Below are 13171 nucleotides of genomic sequence, written 5' to 3' on the forward strand. Positions count from 1 at the left end.
GTCAGTCTGGTGGCACCTCTCCCCTAACCCTGCTTGGGACTCGGTTCCAGCAGCTTCTGTCAGTGGGGGTCAAGCAGGGGATGCTCCCGAAACGGCCTGGAGGGCAGGCCCGGGCTGGATCTGGCTGAGGCCCCCTGCCTGGCCCGGAACTGGTCCCACTGGCGTGGAGCCTCAGAAGGCAGGCGAGCCGCCCAGGCCCCTCCACTTCCTCTCCTCTCCCCGCGCCGCCCTCGCGCCCCCCCCACCCCCCCACTGCCTGGCGCCCGCCCGGAGGCGGTTTTTCCACTGGCTGGCGTGAACCATCCATCTCACGGGTTCTGCCTCTTTTCTGGAGTTAAACTTTTCTGAAGACACCACCAGCCCCAGGCCCTGCTAGTCTCTCCGGAGCAGAAGCAAAGCGGGAGGGAGCCCGCCGAGGGCACGGGCTGGCCCATGCCCGGGAGCTCCAATGTCCTCAGGTCACTTGGAGAGCCCAGCTCCGTGGAGGCCAAGGCCACCGGTGCCCGCAGCTGACCCCAGGTAAGGAAGGGGAACATGGCAGGGCCCCTCTGAGGCTGCCCAGAGGGATTGTCCCGGGGAGCCAGGCCCCTCGCTGAGGCCCCCAGTCCCCAGCCACCTGTTTCCTGTCCTGACTGTTGCTGGTGGAGGTCCCATCCCGGGCCTGGGGGCCAGGGGCAGTAGTCTCAGAAGATAGCCTGTTCCCTCCTCTGCTCACCACCCACCAGTGTTCAGGCATCTTGTACCCCACTTTGGGTGGTTTCTGAACCCAGGGGAGCATATTAGGAGCCCTGAAGCCAAGAGGGGAGAAGGAAGAGGGAGAGGGGCTGGCTTTAACCCGTTCATCCCCAGCAATATCACAAACTCTCTTTCCCGAGGAGTTAGGCTGGAGCCCCTGGGCCCCCAGGCAGTGAGTTAGGGAAGTCAGGTCTCCTCCTCCTCCTGGAAACCAGCCCATCTGGCCTCCTCGTGGCCACCCAGCTCTGCACCAGCCCATCTGGCCGCCTTGGCAGTGATTAGGAGGGGTGGTGGTCTAGAGAGGAGGCGTAGAAGGAAATATGGGCAGGTCTCCCCACCTTTGTTTGCTTCATCCCTCCACTCCCCAGCTGCCTCTGGCCTGAGGACTTTTTTCATTCCCCGGATGGAGAGAAGAACATGGGGCCACACCCTGGCCTGTGTGGGTGCAGCCTGGGAAGGGAGTTGGGGCAGAACATGGCTGGAGCCCGAGGCCATGGCCACTTCCTGGCAGGCTGCCAGCGCATCTGCTGCCCAGACCAAGGCAAAGCAGGCTCGAGAGAGGGTGGTGGGTATGGCCAAGCCTTAGCCTTCATCAAGGCTTCCTGTTGCTGGCCGGCTGGGCGGTCCCCAGGCCTAGGGACCTCGGTGGAACAGAGCTGCTGGATAAGGAAAGGGTAACGGGTGGGGAAGGGGAGGTTTGCCAGGGCTCTTGCGGATGGGCGCAGAGCAATGTCAGTAGGAAACCAGGAAAATAGAGGGCTCACTTAGCTTGACCCACCCTTGTCCACTTCCCAGGCCTCCTTACGTCATGTTCAAAAGTCCTGTCCAGGCACCTCCATATTTGAATAGCTTTGAGCAGAGCACTTTATCCTCTTGAGGCCTTAGTCTCCTGATCTTTGCCAGAAGGACAATCATCCCCCATCTGCCTCGCCTCTGGGAGGCACCCTCAGGACTGGACAGGGTGAGATGGAGAGTTTCACATATAGGGCAACTATCAGGCACTGTTTCTTCCCTTTCATTTTCCTCCAGCATTCCTAAGAGGAGAGCAAGGACCAGATGACTTATCCTCTTTCCACAGATGAGGACACTGAGGTCCAGAGAAAGGTCATTAAGTGTGCTGAGAGCCAGCATCTCCTAAACCAGTCCAGAGCCTGAGGTCTCCAACATGAGTAGGTTCTTATGAACTCCAGGGCTGCTGCACCAGGCTCACCACTGACTGGAGGCCCCTTCCTCCACCCCCCCACCCCCCCATATCACAGGGTCAAGTCCAAGTCCCTTATCCACCAGGACACCTACTCCGGCTTTTATACCCATGGGCTAGACACTTTGAGGACACACCCTCCAAATAGTCCTAGGTCCCCCAGCACATTAGCAGTACCTGGAATCCCAAAGGGAAAGCCAGTCAACAGCCCACAGTCCCCAATGCCACAGGGCCAGTCCTAGTCCCCACCTCAAGGGAAGCTTGTGGTGATGACAAGAACCTAAGTGTCTGAGGCGGATAGAGCTGAGCTTGAATCTCAGCTCTGCCATTCATATGTGAGCCTGGTAAGCACTCACCCCAAGGAAGCCTCCACCTTCCCTACGTGCACTGGGATATCAGAGCTCAGTACAGGATCTTGACGATGGGCAATGAGGGACGTAAAGCGCCCGACATAGTAAGAGCTCAGTGAACAGTGGCTATTCTCACTCCACCCAGGCCCTGGGGCTCCCCGAGTCTCCTTCCTTTCTCACCAGCCTGACCACACAAGATCCCCTCGGTCCCTGTTTTTAGAGGCAAATACTGATCCGTCATCTACGGTCCCACAGGAAGCACCAGGCCAGCCACTGCAGGGGATCAAATGGCAAGACTGTGCCCTGCCTTCAGGGGCCCGTAGCCTGTGAGCTTTCCTAGTCCCACCAGGAGCCACTGTCCCAGTGTCCTGCTGCCTCCACCCTTGCCATCGGTCCCCCAGCTGACCCGTCACCATGGCAGCCCTGATCGCAGAGAACTTCCGCTTCCTATCACTATTCTTCAAGAGCAAGGATGTGATGATTTTCAACGGGCTGGTGGCACTGGGCACGGTGGGCAGCCAGGAGCTGTTCAGTGTGGTGGCTTTCCACTGCCCTTGCTCACCAGCCCGAAACTACCTGTATGGGCTGACAGCCATCGGTGTGCCCGCCCTGGTGCTCTTCCTCATCGGCGTCATCCTCAACAACCACACCTGGAACCTGGTTGCCGAGTGCCAGTACCGGAGGACCAAAAACTGCTCGGCCGCCCCCAACTTCCTCCTTCTAAGCTCCATTGTGGGCCGCGCAGCCGTGGCCCCCATCACCTGGTCTGTCATCTCTCTGCTGCGCGGTGAGGCCTATGTCTGTGCTCTCAGCGAATTCGTGGACCCCTCTTCGCTCACAGCTGGGGAAGACAGTTTCCCACTGGGCCAGGCCACAGAAATCCTGGCCAGGTTCCCGTGTGGGGAGGGCCCTGCCCACCTGTCAGATTCCCGGGAAGAGGTCAGCCGCAGGCTCAAGTACGAGTCCCAGGTAAGCCTGTGCCAAGGGAAGCTCCTCTTCTTTCTCTCCTACACGGTGGCTGGTGGGGAGGTGCCAGGATGACCCAGTATTATCACTGGAGTCAATCCTCAGGGGCTGAGCTCTCCAGGAAGTCACTAGATTATCAGCGTCAGGCATCAGAGTTGGGTAACTATGCGTCAGCGCTTGGTGAGGCAAGGGTGAATGCCATCCCCAATAAGAGAGATTTAAACATTAAAGGAATGTTCTTCTTGCTCAGACCAAGCCTTGATCCCAGTCACAGATTAAGCCCTTCGCTCCAGCCAGATTGAGCACGAACCCCTGCCGTCTTATGAAACGTTTGCTGTCGACCGTGAGCTGATGGTGGAGTGTGGCTGGCTGGAGGGATGAGCATATGCTCCTATCCCAGGAAAGGCCCCTGCCCAGCACTGAGTCAGCCGCAGGCACTGCTGACAGGAGGCGAGTCCCTTGAGACAGGAAAGGGTGTCCAGTCGGGAGGCAGCAGCTGCTGCCCTGATCCTAGTCTCAGCCTTGGCTTAGTTCTGAAGGAGCGGAGTTGGTCAGGGAGAGAGGGCAAGGGCAGAGACCTGGGCAGAAGCAGAAAAACAGGCCTCCTTACGTCAATGAGTTCAAAAGTCCTGTCCAGGCACCTCCATATTTGAATAGCACCTCCATATTTGAATATTTGAATGAAGTATTCACTTAAGAGAAGCAGGGCATGAGGGAGAGATGGGAAAGAGCAAAGATTTTCTAAAGGGCTCCTCTTGGGTACAGAAGAAACACGAGTAGAAGCAGGGCTGGAGACAGCACCAAAGGAGATGGAAGGTGGTAGACAGAGAGAAATAAAATGTATTGGATGATGCTCAAATGCTCACAGCTCTCTGTACAGGCTTAAATGGGGAAACAAAGATGACCCTGACTGTCCTAGCCCTCAACAGGCTCATAGCCAAGAGAGACAAGCACATGTGTAATTTCAAAACAAGGCAGAGAATGATGATATAAGAGGAACCAGGCCATGAGGACTCAGGGAAGGCAAAATTGCTCCCAGAAGGGATTTTTGAAGGCTTCCTGGAAGTGGTATGTGGGCTGAGCCTGGTAGATTGAGCTGGATTTTGGTGGGCTCAGATGATGTGGAGGGGGCCCTTGGGGCTGCAGGAATGGCAGCTGAAATCGCAGGAGGCTAAGTCTAAGTACAGAGACGGCGTGAGCTCAAGGGAGTGAGGGCAGAGAGGAGGAATTACAGTCAGAAGGGCCTGCCGCCCTCAGAGGAGCAGAAAATGCGGCCAGGGAAGTGACAGCTCTCAGGGGGTTGTGACGTCAGGTTCAGCCCAGCCCACATGCTCTGACCAGCTCCCGCTACTTCTTACTGGGGCGCTGGCGGTCCAGACGGCTCCTTGCCTGCCCTCAACCCTGCCCCTCCTTCTCTGGCCAGCTCTTCGGGTGGCTGCTCATCGGTGTGGTGGCCATCCTGGTGTTCCTGACCAAGTGCCTCAAGCACTACTGCTCACCACTCAGCTACCTCCAGGAGGCCTACTGGGCGCAGTACCGGGCCAACGAGGACCAGCTCTTCCAGCGCACGGCCGAGATGCACTCACGGGTGCTGGCTGCCAACAACGTGCACCGCTTCTTCGGCTTCGTGGCACTCAACGAGGATGACGAGAAGCTGGTTGCCAAGTTCCCGGTGGAAGGCACACAGCCACGGCCACAGTGGAACGCCATCACCGGCGTCTATTTGTACCGCGAGAACCAGGGCCTTCCACTCTACAGCCGCCTGCACAAGTGGGCCCAGGGTCTGGCGGGCAACGGCACGGCCCAAGACAACATAGAGATGGCCCCGCTCGCCTCCTAAGGGTCCTGTTCCCACACTCTTTGCCAATGACACTACCTGGTCCCAAACAAAACCCCATGGTCTGTTCACATCAGCATCAGAGGGGAATTTTTTTTTAGGGGGTGGGGTGGGGCGCTTTGTGGGATCTTAGTTCCCCAACCAGGGACTAAACCTGCACCCTCGGCAGTGAAAGTGCGGAGTCCCAACTACCTGACTGCTAGGGAATTCCCCAGAGGGGATTTTTTTTTTTTTTTTTTTAACCATAGCTTTTGGGGGAAACAGACCAGGAAAAAGGAACACAAAGTAAAACTGGGGAACAGATGTGAGAGCTAGTAGACAACATGGTCAGCTCTGGCAGGAAGGCTCTCAGACCTGAAGAAATTCCTTCTCCTGTTGCCACCAGCCACATGGTCAACAGCTTTGGAGAAAAGACCCTTTCCCAGAACTGGTCCTTAATTAACCATGATGTGGATGACCTTCGACTGGTAGGACCCAGTCCCACCGGTCTGGGAAGCCCCGGACAGCAGAGCCAGGTGACAATGAAACTCACCAGCAGGCTCCTTGTGCAGAACATTGTGTGTAACTGCATATGGACACCTGGCCCGGTGCTGCTCAGCTGGGAAGCAGCCCCCAATGTACGCCTCTAGCTTTATTTTCTATAAATTCTTGATAAAGCTTTTCTTAGTATAAAGGACTAGCTTGGTGTCTGCACGATTGGATGGGCCATGCCACAGCCGGCTGGAGGTCATGGGGACAGGCCCAAATCCCATTCCTGGGGAGGGAAGAGGACAGAGACTCTGGGCAAGACTGAAATGGATGGAAGGGAAGCCTGGGGCACAGGGAGAGCCAGGTGTTCCCACACGCAGGAAGGCCCTGGCATTGATGATGTCTTAACTGGGTTCAGTTTTCTGATTTGATCTGGGAAACAGATGGAACCTGGCCTTTCTCAGAGGGGAGCTCGGCTAAAATTTCACGACTCAGCAGATCCTGCCCTTGCACTCACTAGGGCAGTCTAGCTCTCGTAACCTAGAGCTAGTGACCAAGAACCAGGCCAAGCCCTGCTCCGCCTCCCTCCCACGCCCGCCCCTGCCTGAGCCCCTCCACCACCTCTAAAATCTCTGATGCTCTCTCCCTTGTCCCTGTCCTGCTTTCTGGCATATGACTCAGTCACTTCCCACGGAAAAGCTCTCCAGCTCTCAGGACATTTAAAGCTCTGCCCAAGAAAACTTTAATTCCTTTAAGACCAAGCCAAAAATGAACTGGCTTCAACAACTAGCTGGGTCTGTGCTGGTCTCGAGGAACTCTAGAACATACAGGATTATTACTTATCAAGGAGGAGGAGAGACAGTCTTTCTGGGAACTTTACAGGGAGGTGGGGGTATAGCGGGCCCGTCATGTCCCCTCTCCCTCAGGACTCAAGGAACAACCAGCAAGTTAATCAAGGCCCTCCGCCCAGCAAGCTCTCCTCAGGGGAGCTACAGGGAGTCAGAGAAACTGTGCAGCTCTCCCAAAGCCACACAGCATGTGGATCTACGTCCCAGCCTCACAGCCTCCACAAAGGGGCACGAGGTACTAGCTGAGCTGAGGCTGAGGGAATGCCCAGAGACTCTGCGATCTAGGAGAGCGACCCGCTTTCCGGACCCTGCTGACCCCCACTAGCTGGACCAAGAGCCTGGCAGGGCCAAAGTGGGATCCTGACCACAGAGTCCCCGGGAGGCAGCCCTCCATTCCTGCTCCCCAGGGACCTCCCATGAAGGAGAGACTCTCAGCTTTTCTGGGAGCCCAGGAGCCTACTGCCTGCAACCACTGAGCAGCCCCAGAAAAGGAGAAAGATGAAATAAATTGGTTCTTAAAACAAGCAAAAAGGAATTATGAGAAATCTTAAATCCTTTTTTACCTTGACAGGATTACCCCAGATGCTGCAGAAAAAGCAACACTTAAACAGAGTCCTCAGGCAACACAGTTTCTCAACTGCCCAGGAGCCTGAGGGTCGGCCTGGCTGGCCCACTGCCACCAGTGCCCTTGGAGCCAGCTGGCCACTAGTCCTCCCACATGGAGCTCTTAGCCTCCACGTATTCCAGGGCCTTCGCCTTTACCGCCTGCACGTCCTTCTCGGTGCCGTGTTGCTTCTCGTAGTCCAGGTAGCGCTTGAAGAAGAATTTCATTCGCTTGGGGGCCAGGCTCAGGTGAATGACCCGCTCGAAGATGTCCCTGGGAGGGAGAGCAGCCAGTGTCTGCCTCTTGGTCCCCGGCCACACGATTCCTAGCTAGCCTTTACCCACTTGCTCTACGGCTCTGGAGCCGGGCCCTCTGTTATCCAGCACTACCATTTCTACCTTTATTTTTATTCCCTTTGTAAACTCCCATCATGTCTGTGGAGAGGGAGAACACCACCCTCACTTTCCAGAGGAACAGAGATATTAAAGGACTTACTGGCCTGAAGTCACACAGTGAATCAGGACAAAGCTGATGGGATGGGGACAGGCAATGAGGTGTGGCTCTGTGAGGAAAGCTCTGCTTAAAACTCACTGATGGGCTTGGGTGAGGCATCAGTTCTTTCTGGACCAAGTCCACCGGTCTCTAATCCTCCCTGCCCTGGGGGGATGCTGGCAGTTATCAGTGAGATCATGCCTATGAACATTCTCTACAATGAGAGCCAGGCTCAGCATTAATTATGAGGAAAACCCAAGTCTCCTGATTCCCAGGCCTGGGGCTAGCCTACCTCCCACCCAAGGTTCCAGCCAGACCAGAGGCTAGCTGCTGAGGCAGAAAAGAAACTGGAAACGTGAATGTCACAGGACATGTCATGTCAAAGCCATTTTTCCAGACAGAGTAAGAGAACTGGGGTTCCGGGAGCTGCTGGGGGGCTAAAACTCCTCCAAGTGGCCAATGTTCCCAACCCCCCAACAGGCAATTAGGCCTCAGCCTGTCCTCCCCTCTCACCGGACTTCCTTCTGGCTGCCACGCTTGATGATCATGTCGATGTAGACGGACCAGACATCTGTGCGCTTAGGGTAGGTGCTCAGCGTGTTCTCGAAAATGGCTTTGGCGCGCTCTACATCCCCCAGCTGGAACTCAAGCTGGGCAAACTTGGCAATCACATCCACGTCTGCAGGGAGAGGACAACTCAGACACAGAAAGCAGACAGATTCCCTCATCACAACACACTACACTACAGGGACAGAGTCTGATGCCTGATTCCCTGCTCTTGGGTCCTAAGACCTAGGTGATGACAAGAGGGACAGTGGGGCGGGTTTAGGGCCAAATACACAGATGGGCACTGATCTATGACTCCCAAAAGCAGGCATCCTACTCTCTGGACCAAGAAGGGTGAATCAGGGGATGAGAGGTGGGCCGTGGGGCAGGCAGAGGCAAAAGAATTAGTGCTAATTCCTTTCTGTTCCTCTATCTTCGGAGTTTAGAATTTAAAATGCAACACGAGCTATGTTCATGAGCATACAATCAAGAGAGAGATAGCCACGTATGCTCCACAAGGCTTTCCTAACACCAGCCCTTGGATGAGGAGACCCCCAGCCCTCTGCCCAGATGGGAGACAGCCCACTGCGCCCTGGAATTGGGCCGGTGGGTGGGAACAAGCACTCACGCTCTTTCTTAGGTAGGCACTCAAGGGCTCGCTGCATCATGCGGTGACTGGCCCCAGCCTGGCCCCTCCGCAGAAGAAAGGCGCCGTATTTGATCCAGACAGCTTTCTCCTGCCTGAAACGTTTCAGCATCCGATTGTAAAGTTCACCAGCTTCCTGTGGGAAAGACGACATAAGCTGAGGAGAGTGATTAAGACGGAGGGGGCAACGGCAGAGACAGGCAGCTACACTCGTGGGAAGCTAGACCTGGGCTCACAGACTCCATCAGTATCCAGGCCCAATGTCAGGTATGCAGGGCGGGGGGTGGGGAGAGGGCAGGCGCACAGGATGAGGAGAGCGCATGATGGGGAGTCTCCCTCCTAAGCCTGTGCCGTGAGGAGGTCCTAAGACTACAAGAGAGAACGTGAGCATGACGAGGGTGAGGAGGAGAGATGAAAAAGGGCTACTGGGGTATGTCGCCTCCTGTCGGTGACACCCGTCAGCATCCCAAGGGATAGACCCTGGGGTCTGCTGTCCCTTCCCTTCCCTCATCCGGGCCCCACATTCCCAAAGCGGAGGTGGGGGAAACGATTTCTCCCACCCGGAAGGTGAGCAAGCCTGGGGCAGGACTGGGTCCAGATGCGGCTGTTCTCCCCCGAGACTTCCCGGCTGCCTCTGGGACTCCCAGGAGTTCGTTTCTAAGTGGCTGAGGTCCCCCTGGCAACCGGCCACCTGGCCCAGACTCCTACCTGGAATTTCTCTGACTTGGTGTAGATGTCAGCCAGATGGAGAAAGACCTTGAGAGGCTCGTTGTACTGCACGGCCCGCTCGAAGACCTTGGTTAGTGACCCCTGGGAGCCGTACATGTTTTCTAGGTTCAGCAGGGCCACCCACACGTTCAGCTTCTCCTGCTCCTCTCTGGAGGGAGCGCAGTCAGCATGTGAGCTCCATCATCTTGGCCCAACGAGCCCCCCACTGCCATCGGGGGACTGGAACTACATCCTCCTCCCCAGGCTCCACCCACGTCCTCAGTTCCCACCCCCAAGTGCAGGCCCCGAGAGGCCCTGTCCCCACTGCAGCTCACACAGAAGCAGGGACCCCGACCCCATGGCTGTGGGGTCTGGGGCTCCCCTGGTTTCTGCCTCCACTCTTGGGAAGGAAACCCACCAAATCTCAAACCGGCCTGAGGTCTGGACTGGAAGGAATCTGTGGTCTGACTCTCCCCCCAGTCTAAGAGAATGATGCAAAGGAGTGCCATCCCTCCTCACTAGCCTTTGGGAAACCCGCTCTACCCTCCGCCTGGAAAATGGTCCCCGACAGCGTTTACGCCCAGGTGTGTGGAGAGGTGTTTTCCCTCTTGTACTTCTGCTCCAAGTGGGGCACCTGACTGAGGGCCCATGCCTCGTGTAAATGTCACCCTTAGCTAGCTCGGTGAAGAGGACTATAAAATATAAATGAGCAGATCTATTTCACAGACGGCATATCTCTGAGAGAAAGCCTGTGAACCCACGGGCGCCCAGTGGCAGCCGCCCAAGCTGCCGCCAGCCTGTCGAGGAGACACAGCCCCCCCTGGAGAAAGACAGGGCCCCAAGGCAGGAGGGCGTAGCGAGACCTGAAGGAGATGGTCTTGAGCGCCCTCTCGGCCACGGCCCGGGCCTTCTCGATCTCCGTGGCCTGCAGGTGGAAGGCCATGTACTGCAGCCACAGGATGGAGCTGTTGGGGGAGCTCAGCACGAGTCGGTCAAAGTCATCTGCCGACTCCGGCTGCCGCCCGGGATCCATCAGCGCCTCCTCAATGCGGGACAGCTCTTTCTCTGCCTTCTGCTTCTCCAGCTCCCTTTCCTTCTTGCTTTTCTTCTTCTGCTGTGGAAGGCAGAACAACAAGTGAGTAATCTGCTCCTCAGCCCCGGGGAAGTCTGCGGTGGAAGTCAGGAGCTGGCAGGGCCGCCCCCGAGCTCCGCAAATACTCCCAGCCTGAAACGGCCCCACTCCTCGGAAAAGACACCCAGGGTAGGACAGAGCACGGAAGACCAGCGCCAAGGGTCCCTGCAGAAAGGACGAAGCCCTGGAAAATACGGCACCGTGGCTTGCTCTGGCTTCTCGTCCTCCTCGCTGTCGGAGCTCTCTCCGTGAGGTGGCAAGGCCGGGGTCAGAGTGTCCAGCTCCACATCCCAAACGAAGCCGGAAGACAGCTGCAGCCGGGGTGCTTCTGCCGGCCTGGTCTGCTTCTCCTGGAGGATCACAGGCGCATGCGAAAAAAGCACTGAGCCCAGGCTGCCCCAGTTCCGTAGTCCCTTTCCACCCGGAGGAGCAGGGACTCCCATGGTGCCCAGAGACCTTTTCTCTCCTCCCACGGCCAGGCTAGGCCCCGGTCCACTGGGGACACTTTTAGGAGTGACGTGAAAGCTTCCTTTGTAAATAAGTAGATTTAAGTAATATTTTTAAAAAGCTACATAGGCAAACACATATAAACGTGCAGGCATAAAACAGCAGTAGAGCTCGGACAGAGGTGTGACAGATGTTCCGAGGGTGGCAGGGATGCGACACCTGAAGTCTGGGAAGCCCTTCCACATCTGCCCTCAGTCCCAGGAGTGCTGTCCTCATTTCTCAGAGCAGGACACAGGCTCAGACGGACAAGCCTCCTTTCCTTTGCCCGTCCCCCCACCCCCACTAATTCAATTCCGCTCCAGCTAATAAACGACTAGAATTGACTTTCACAGCCCACTCAACAGGTGAAGCAGCGGCCCTGTTCTCAGGAGCTGATGACCAACTGAGGAAACTAGACGCCCCACCTCCTCACATTTTACAGAAAGTGAAGACAGGAGGGTGGTGCTGAGGACAGCCCAGCCCCCTGGCCGGGGAGCAGGGACTCCCTCCTGGGACGGCTCTTCCCCCGCATCCGGCCGCCACTCACCTGGGGCCGCACGCCTGTCTCCTCCACCTCCTCTTCTCCTTCCCTGTAGTACACTTCCACACCGCTGTCATCCTCCTCGGATGGGGCAGCTCTCCTCTGCCTCTTGTTCCCGCTTTCCTGGGATGACAGGCGGGGACGAAGCTGAGCCTGGCTTCTCCCCCCGAGCGCCCTCCGCGGCCCCGGGCGGTACCCTCTCCCCACCCAAACTCAGCCTCTCTCGGTCCACGAGGCTGAGGCGAGGTGGCTGCCGGGCGGATTCTGGAAGGCTCTCCTTTTCCTGTGAAGGAGGCCATCCTCCCCGAGGGCCCTACCTGCTCACTGCCAGACTCCAGGCGCGGCCGCTTGCCCAGCTTCTTTGCCTGGGGCTTCCGGGGCTCTTTCTTCCCCTTGCTGGGCAGCTGTGCCCCCTCCTGCCCCTTCCCAATCCTCTTCTCTTTCTGTTTCTGATTTTTCCTCTCCTCCTTCTCTTCTTCTCCTTTGTGGTCTCTCTCCTCTGCCTCTGTTTCCCTCCCCTCTTGCTTCGGAAGTGGCAGTCCCAGGGAGGCAGAAAACATGTCCGGCTTTCCAGTGTCATCGGCGGGGATTGACAGCTCTACCAGGTTCTCCTGGCGGTTCAGGCTACGACAGGGAGACCAGGCAAGCGGACCATGAGCACAGCATAAGGAGCACAATGGTCACAGCGAGCAGCCTGCAGTTTTCGGGCCCTGCCCCCACCTGCCTTGGAATCCGTGCAGTAATCTCAGGAATGATCTGCACAATTGCTTGGTAGAAAAATACAGAGGGCAGCTGTGCTATCCCTTCCTCCGTCCCCAAAGACGGGTGCCTGTGCAGAGGAAAGTCTCCACAATTGCCTTTAAGAGCTGAGGTAGAAGGTTCCACACAAAGGGAGCTCATTCATCGTTACTTACCATTGCCTAAGCCATTATGTTTATAGTTCACCTCTCCATCTCCACCCAGCGTTCCCAGAGAAAGAGGTGAGAAAGAGAGAAGAGCACCTACCTTAGGACCTTGGCTGTGAGCAGCTTGCCTTCGGGGAGATACCTGTCATAAGAGGCATTCTTGGACAGGCTGTACTGGGAGACATGTGGGTATTGGGCCAAACCTGTAACTGAGGGGCCGAGGCTGACAGGAGAGAGAGACAAGGGTCCTGTGGTCAGAAACACGGCAACAGAGTCCCCAGCCAAGCCTAATGCCTTCACTCTCCCAGAGACTCAACTTGTGACGAGGATTTAGGACAGACATAAGGTTCCTGGCACTCAACAAAATAAAGAGGGCTTTGTAAACTGGAAAAATCATCAAGCGTAATGAAGACATAATTGAAAGATATTCTTTACCCCATATCAGAGCATCACAATGCACTCACAAGCTGCTAGAAAGACCAGAAGAAAATGAGGAAACATAATTACAGCAGGGAAGGTTGTAACATCTGGGGGTTCATGGAACATTTACAAATCATGACCATGGACATGCCATATTCTTTGTCAAAAAACCCAAACAAGAGTAATTCAAAACTTTTTTGAAAGTATAAAAAGACTTGGAATTTAAAACACTGGTGGGAACACAGACTCTCCTTCCTTCATGTTCCCTCCAGAGATGGTGACCAGG

General features: G+C 56.3%; 2 protein-coding genes across 5 annotated transcripts in view; one reads left to right on the plus strand and one right to left on the minus strand.

The window, feature by feature from the left end:
• Positions 1-257: 257 nt before the first annotated feature.
• On the plus strand, positions 258-5762 carry CALHM2 (calcium homeostasis modulator family member 2). 3 transcript variants are annotated; one of them, XM_057530660.1, is made up of 4 exons: positions 258-519; positions 1765-1904; positions 2542-3255; positions 4676-5762. In XM_057530660.1, exons 3-4 carry the CDS (start codon positions 2701-2703, stop codon positions 5090-5092), a joined length of 972 nt encoding a protein of 323 aa, XP_057386643.1. In that variant the 5' UTR covers positions 258-519; positions 1765-1904; positions 2542-2700; the 3' UTR covers positions 5093-5762. The 3 variants fall into 3 exon arrangements, with proteins under 3 accessions (XP_057386643.1, XP_007187274.1, XP_007187275.1); XM_007187212.2 differs by lacking the exon at positions 1765-1904 and having other exon boundaries at positions 2507-3255; XM_007187213.2 differs by lacking the exon at positions 1765-1904.
• A 1178-nt stretch (positions 5763-6940) lies between these two features.
• PDCD11 (programmed cell death 11) overlaps positions 6941-13171 on the minus strand; it is a 41255-nt gene continuing 35024 nt past the window's right edge. Inside the window, exons 28-36 of one of the 2 annotated variants that reach the window (XM_057530659.1) lie at positions 12566-12688; positions 11878-12184; positions 11567-11683; positions 10734-10883; positions 10265-10512; positions 9402-9570; positions 8676-8829; positions 8015-8180; positions 6941-7282 (exon numbers count right to left, since the gene is read on the minus strand). In XM_057530659.1, the coding sequence (XP_057386642.1) occupies positions 7111-7282; positions 8015-8180; positions 8676-8829; positions 9402-9570; positions 10265-10512; positions 10734-10883; positions 11567-11683; positions 11878-12184; positions 12566-12688 (1606 nt within the window). In that variant the 3' untranslated portion in view covers positions 6941-7110. Of the gene's footprint in view, positions 7283-8014; positions 8181-8675; positions 8830-9401; positions 9571-10264; positions 10516-10733; positions 10884-11566; positions 11684-11877; positions 12185-12565; positions 12689-13171 lie in introns of both variants that reach the window. The other variant, XM_007187214.2, reaches the window with a different exon arrangement.

This window comes from Balaenoptera acutorostrata, chromosome 16 (genome assembly GCF_949987535.1).
Source record: "Balaenoptera acutorostrata chromosome 16, mBalAcu1.1, whole genome shotgun sequence".
Classification (NCBI taxonomy): domain Eukaryota; kingdom Metazoa; phylum Chordata; class Mammalia; order Artiodactyla; family Balaenopteridae; genus Balaenoptera; species Balaenoptera acutorostrata.

Bases quoted from the DNA above. Each gene is read 5' to 3' on its own strand.
- CALHM2 (XM_057530660.1), top strand. From the start codon at position 2,701: ATGGCAGCCCTGATCGCAGAGAACTTCCGCTTCCTATCACTATTCTTC. The intron at 3,256-4,675 runs GTAAGCCTGTGC...TTCTCTGGCCAG, and splicing joins GGCTCAAGTACGAGTCCCAG to CTCTTCGGGTGGCTGCTCAT.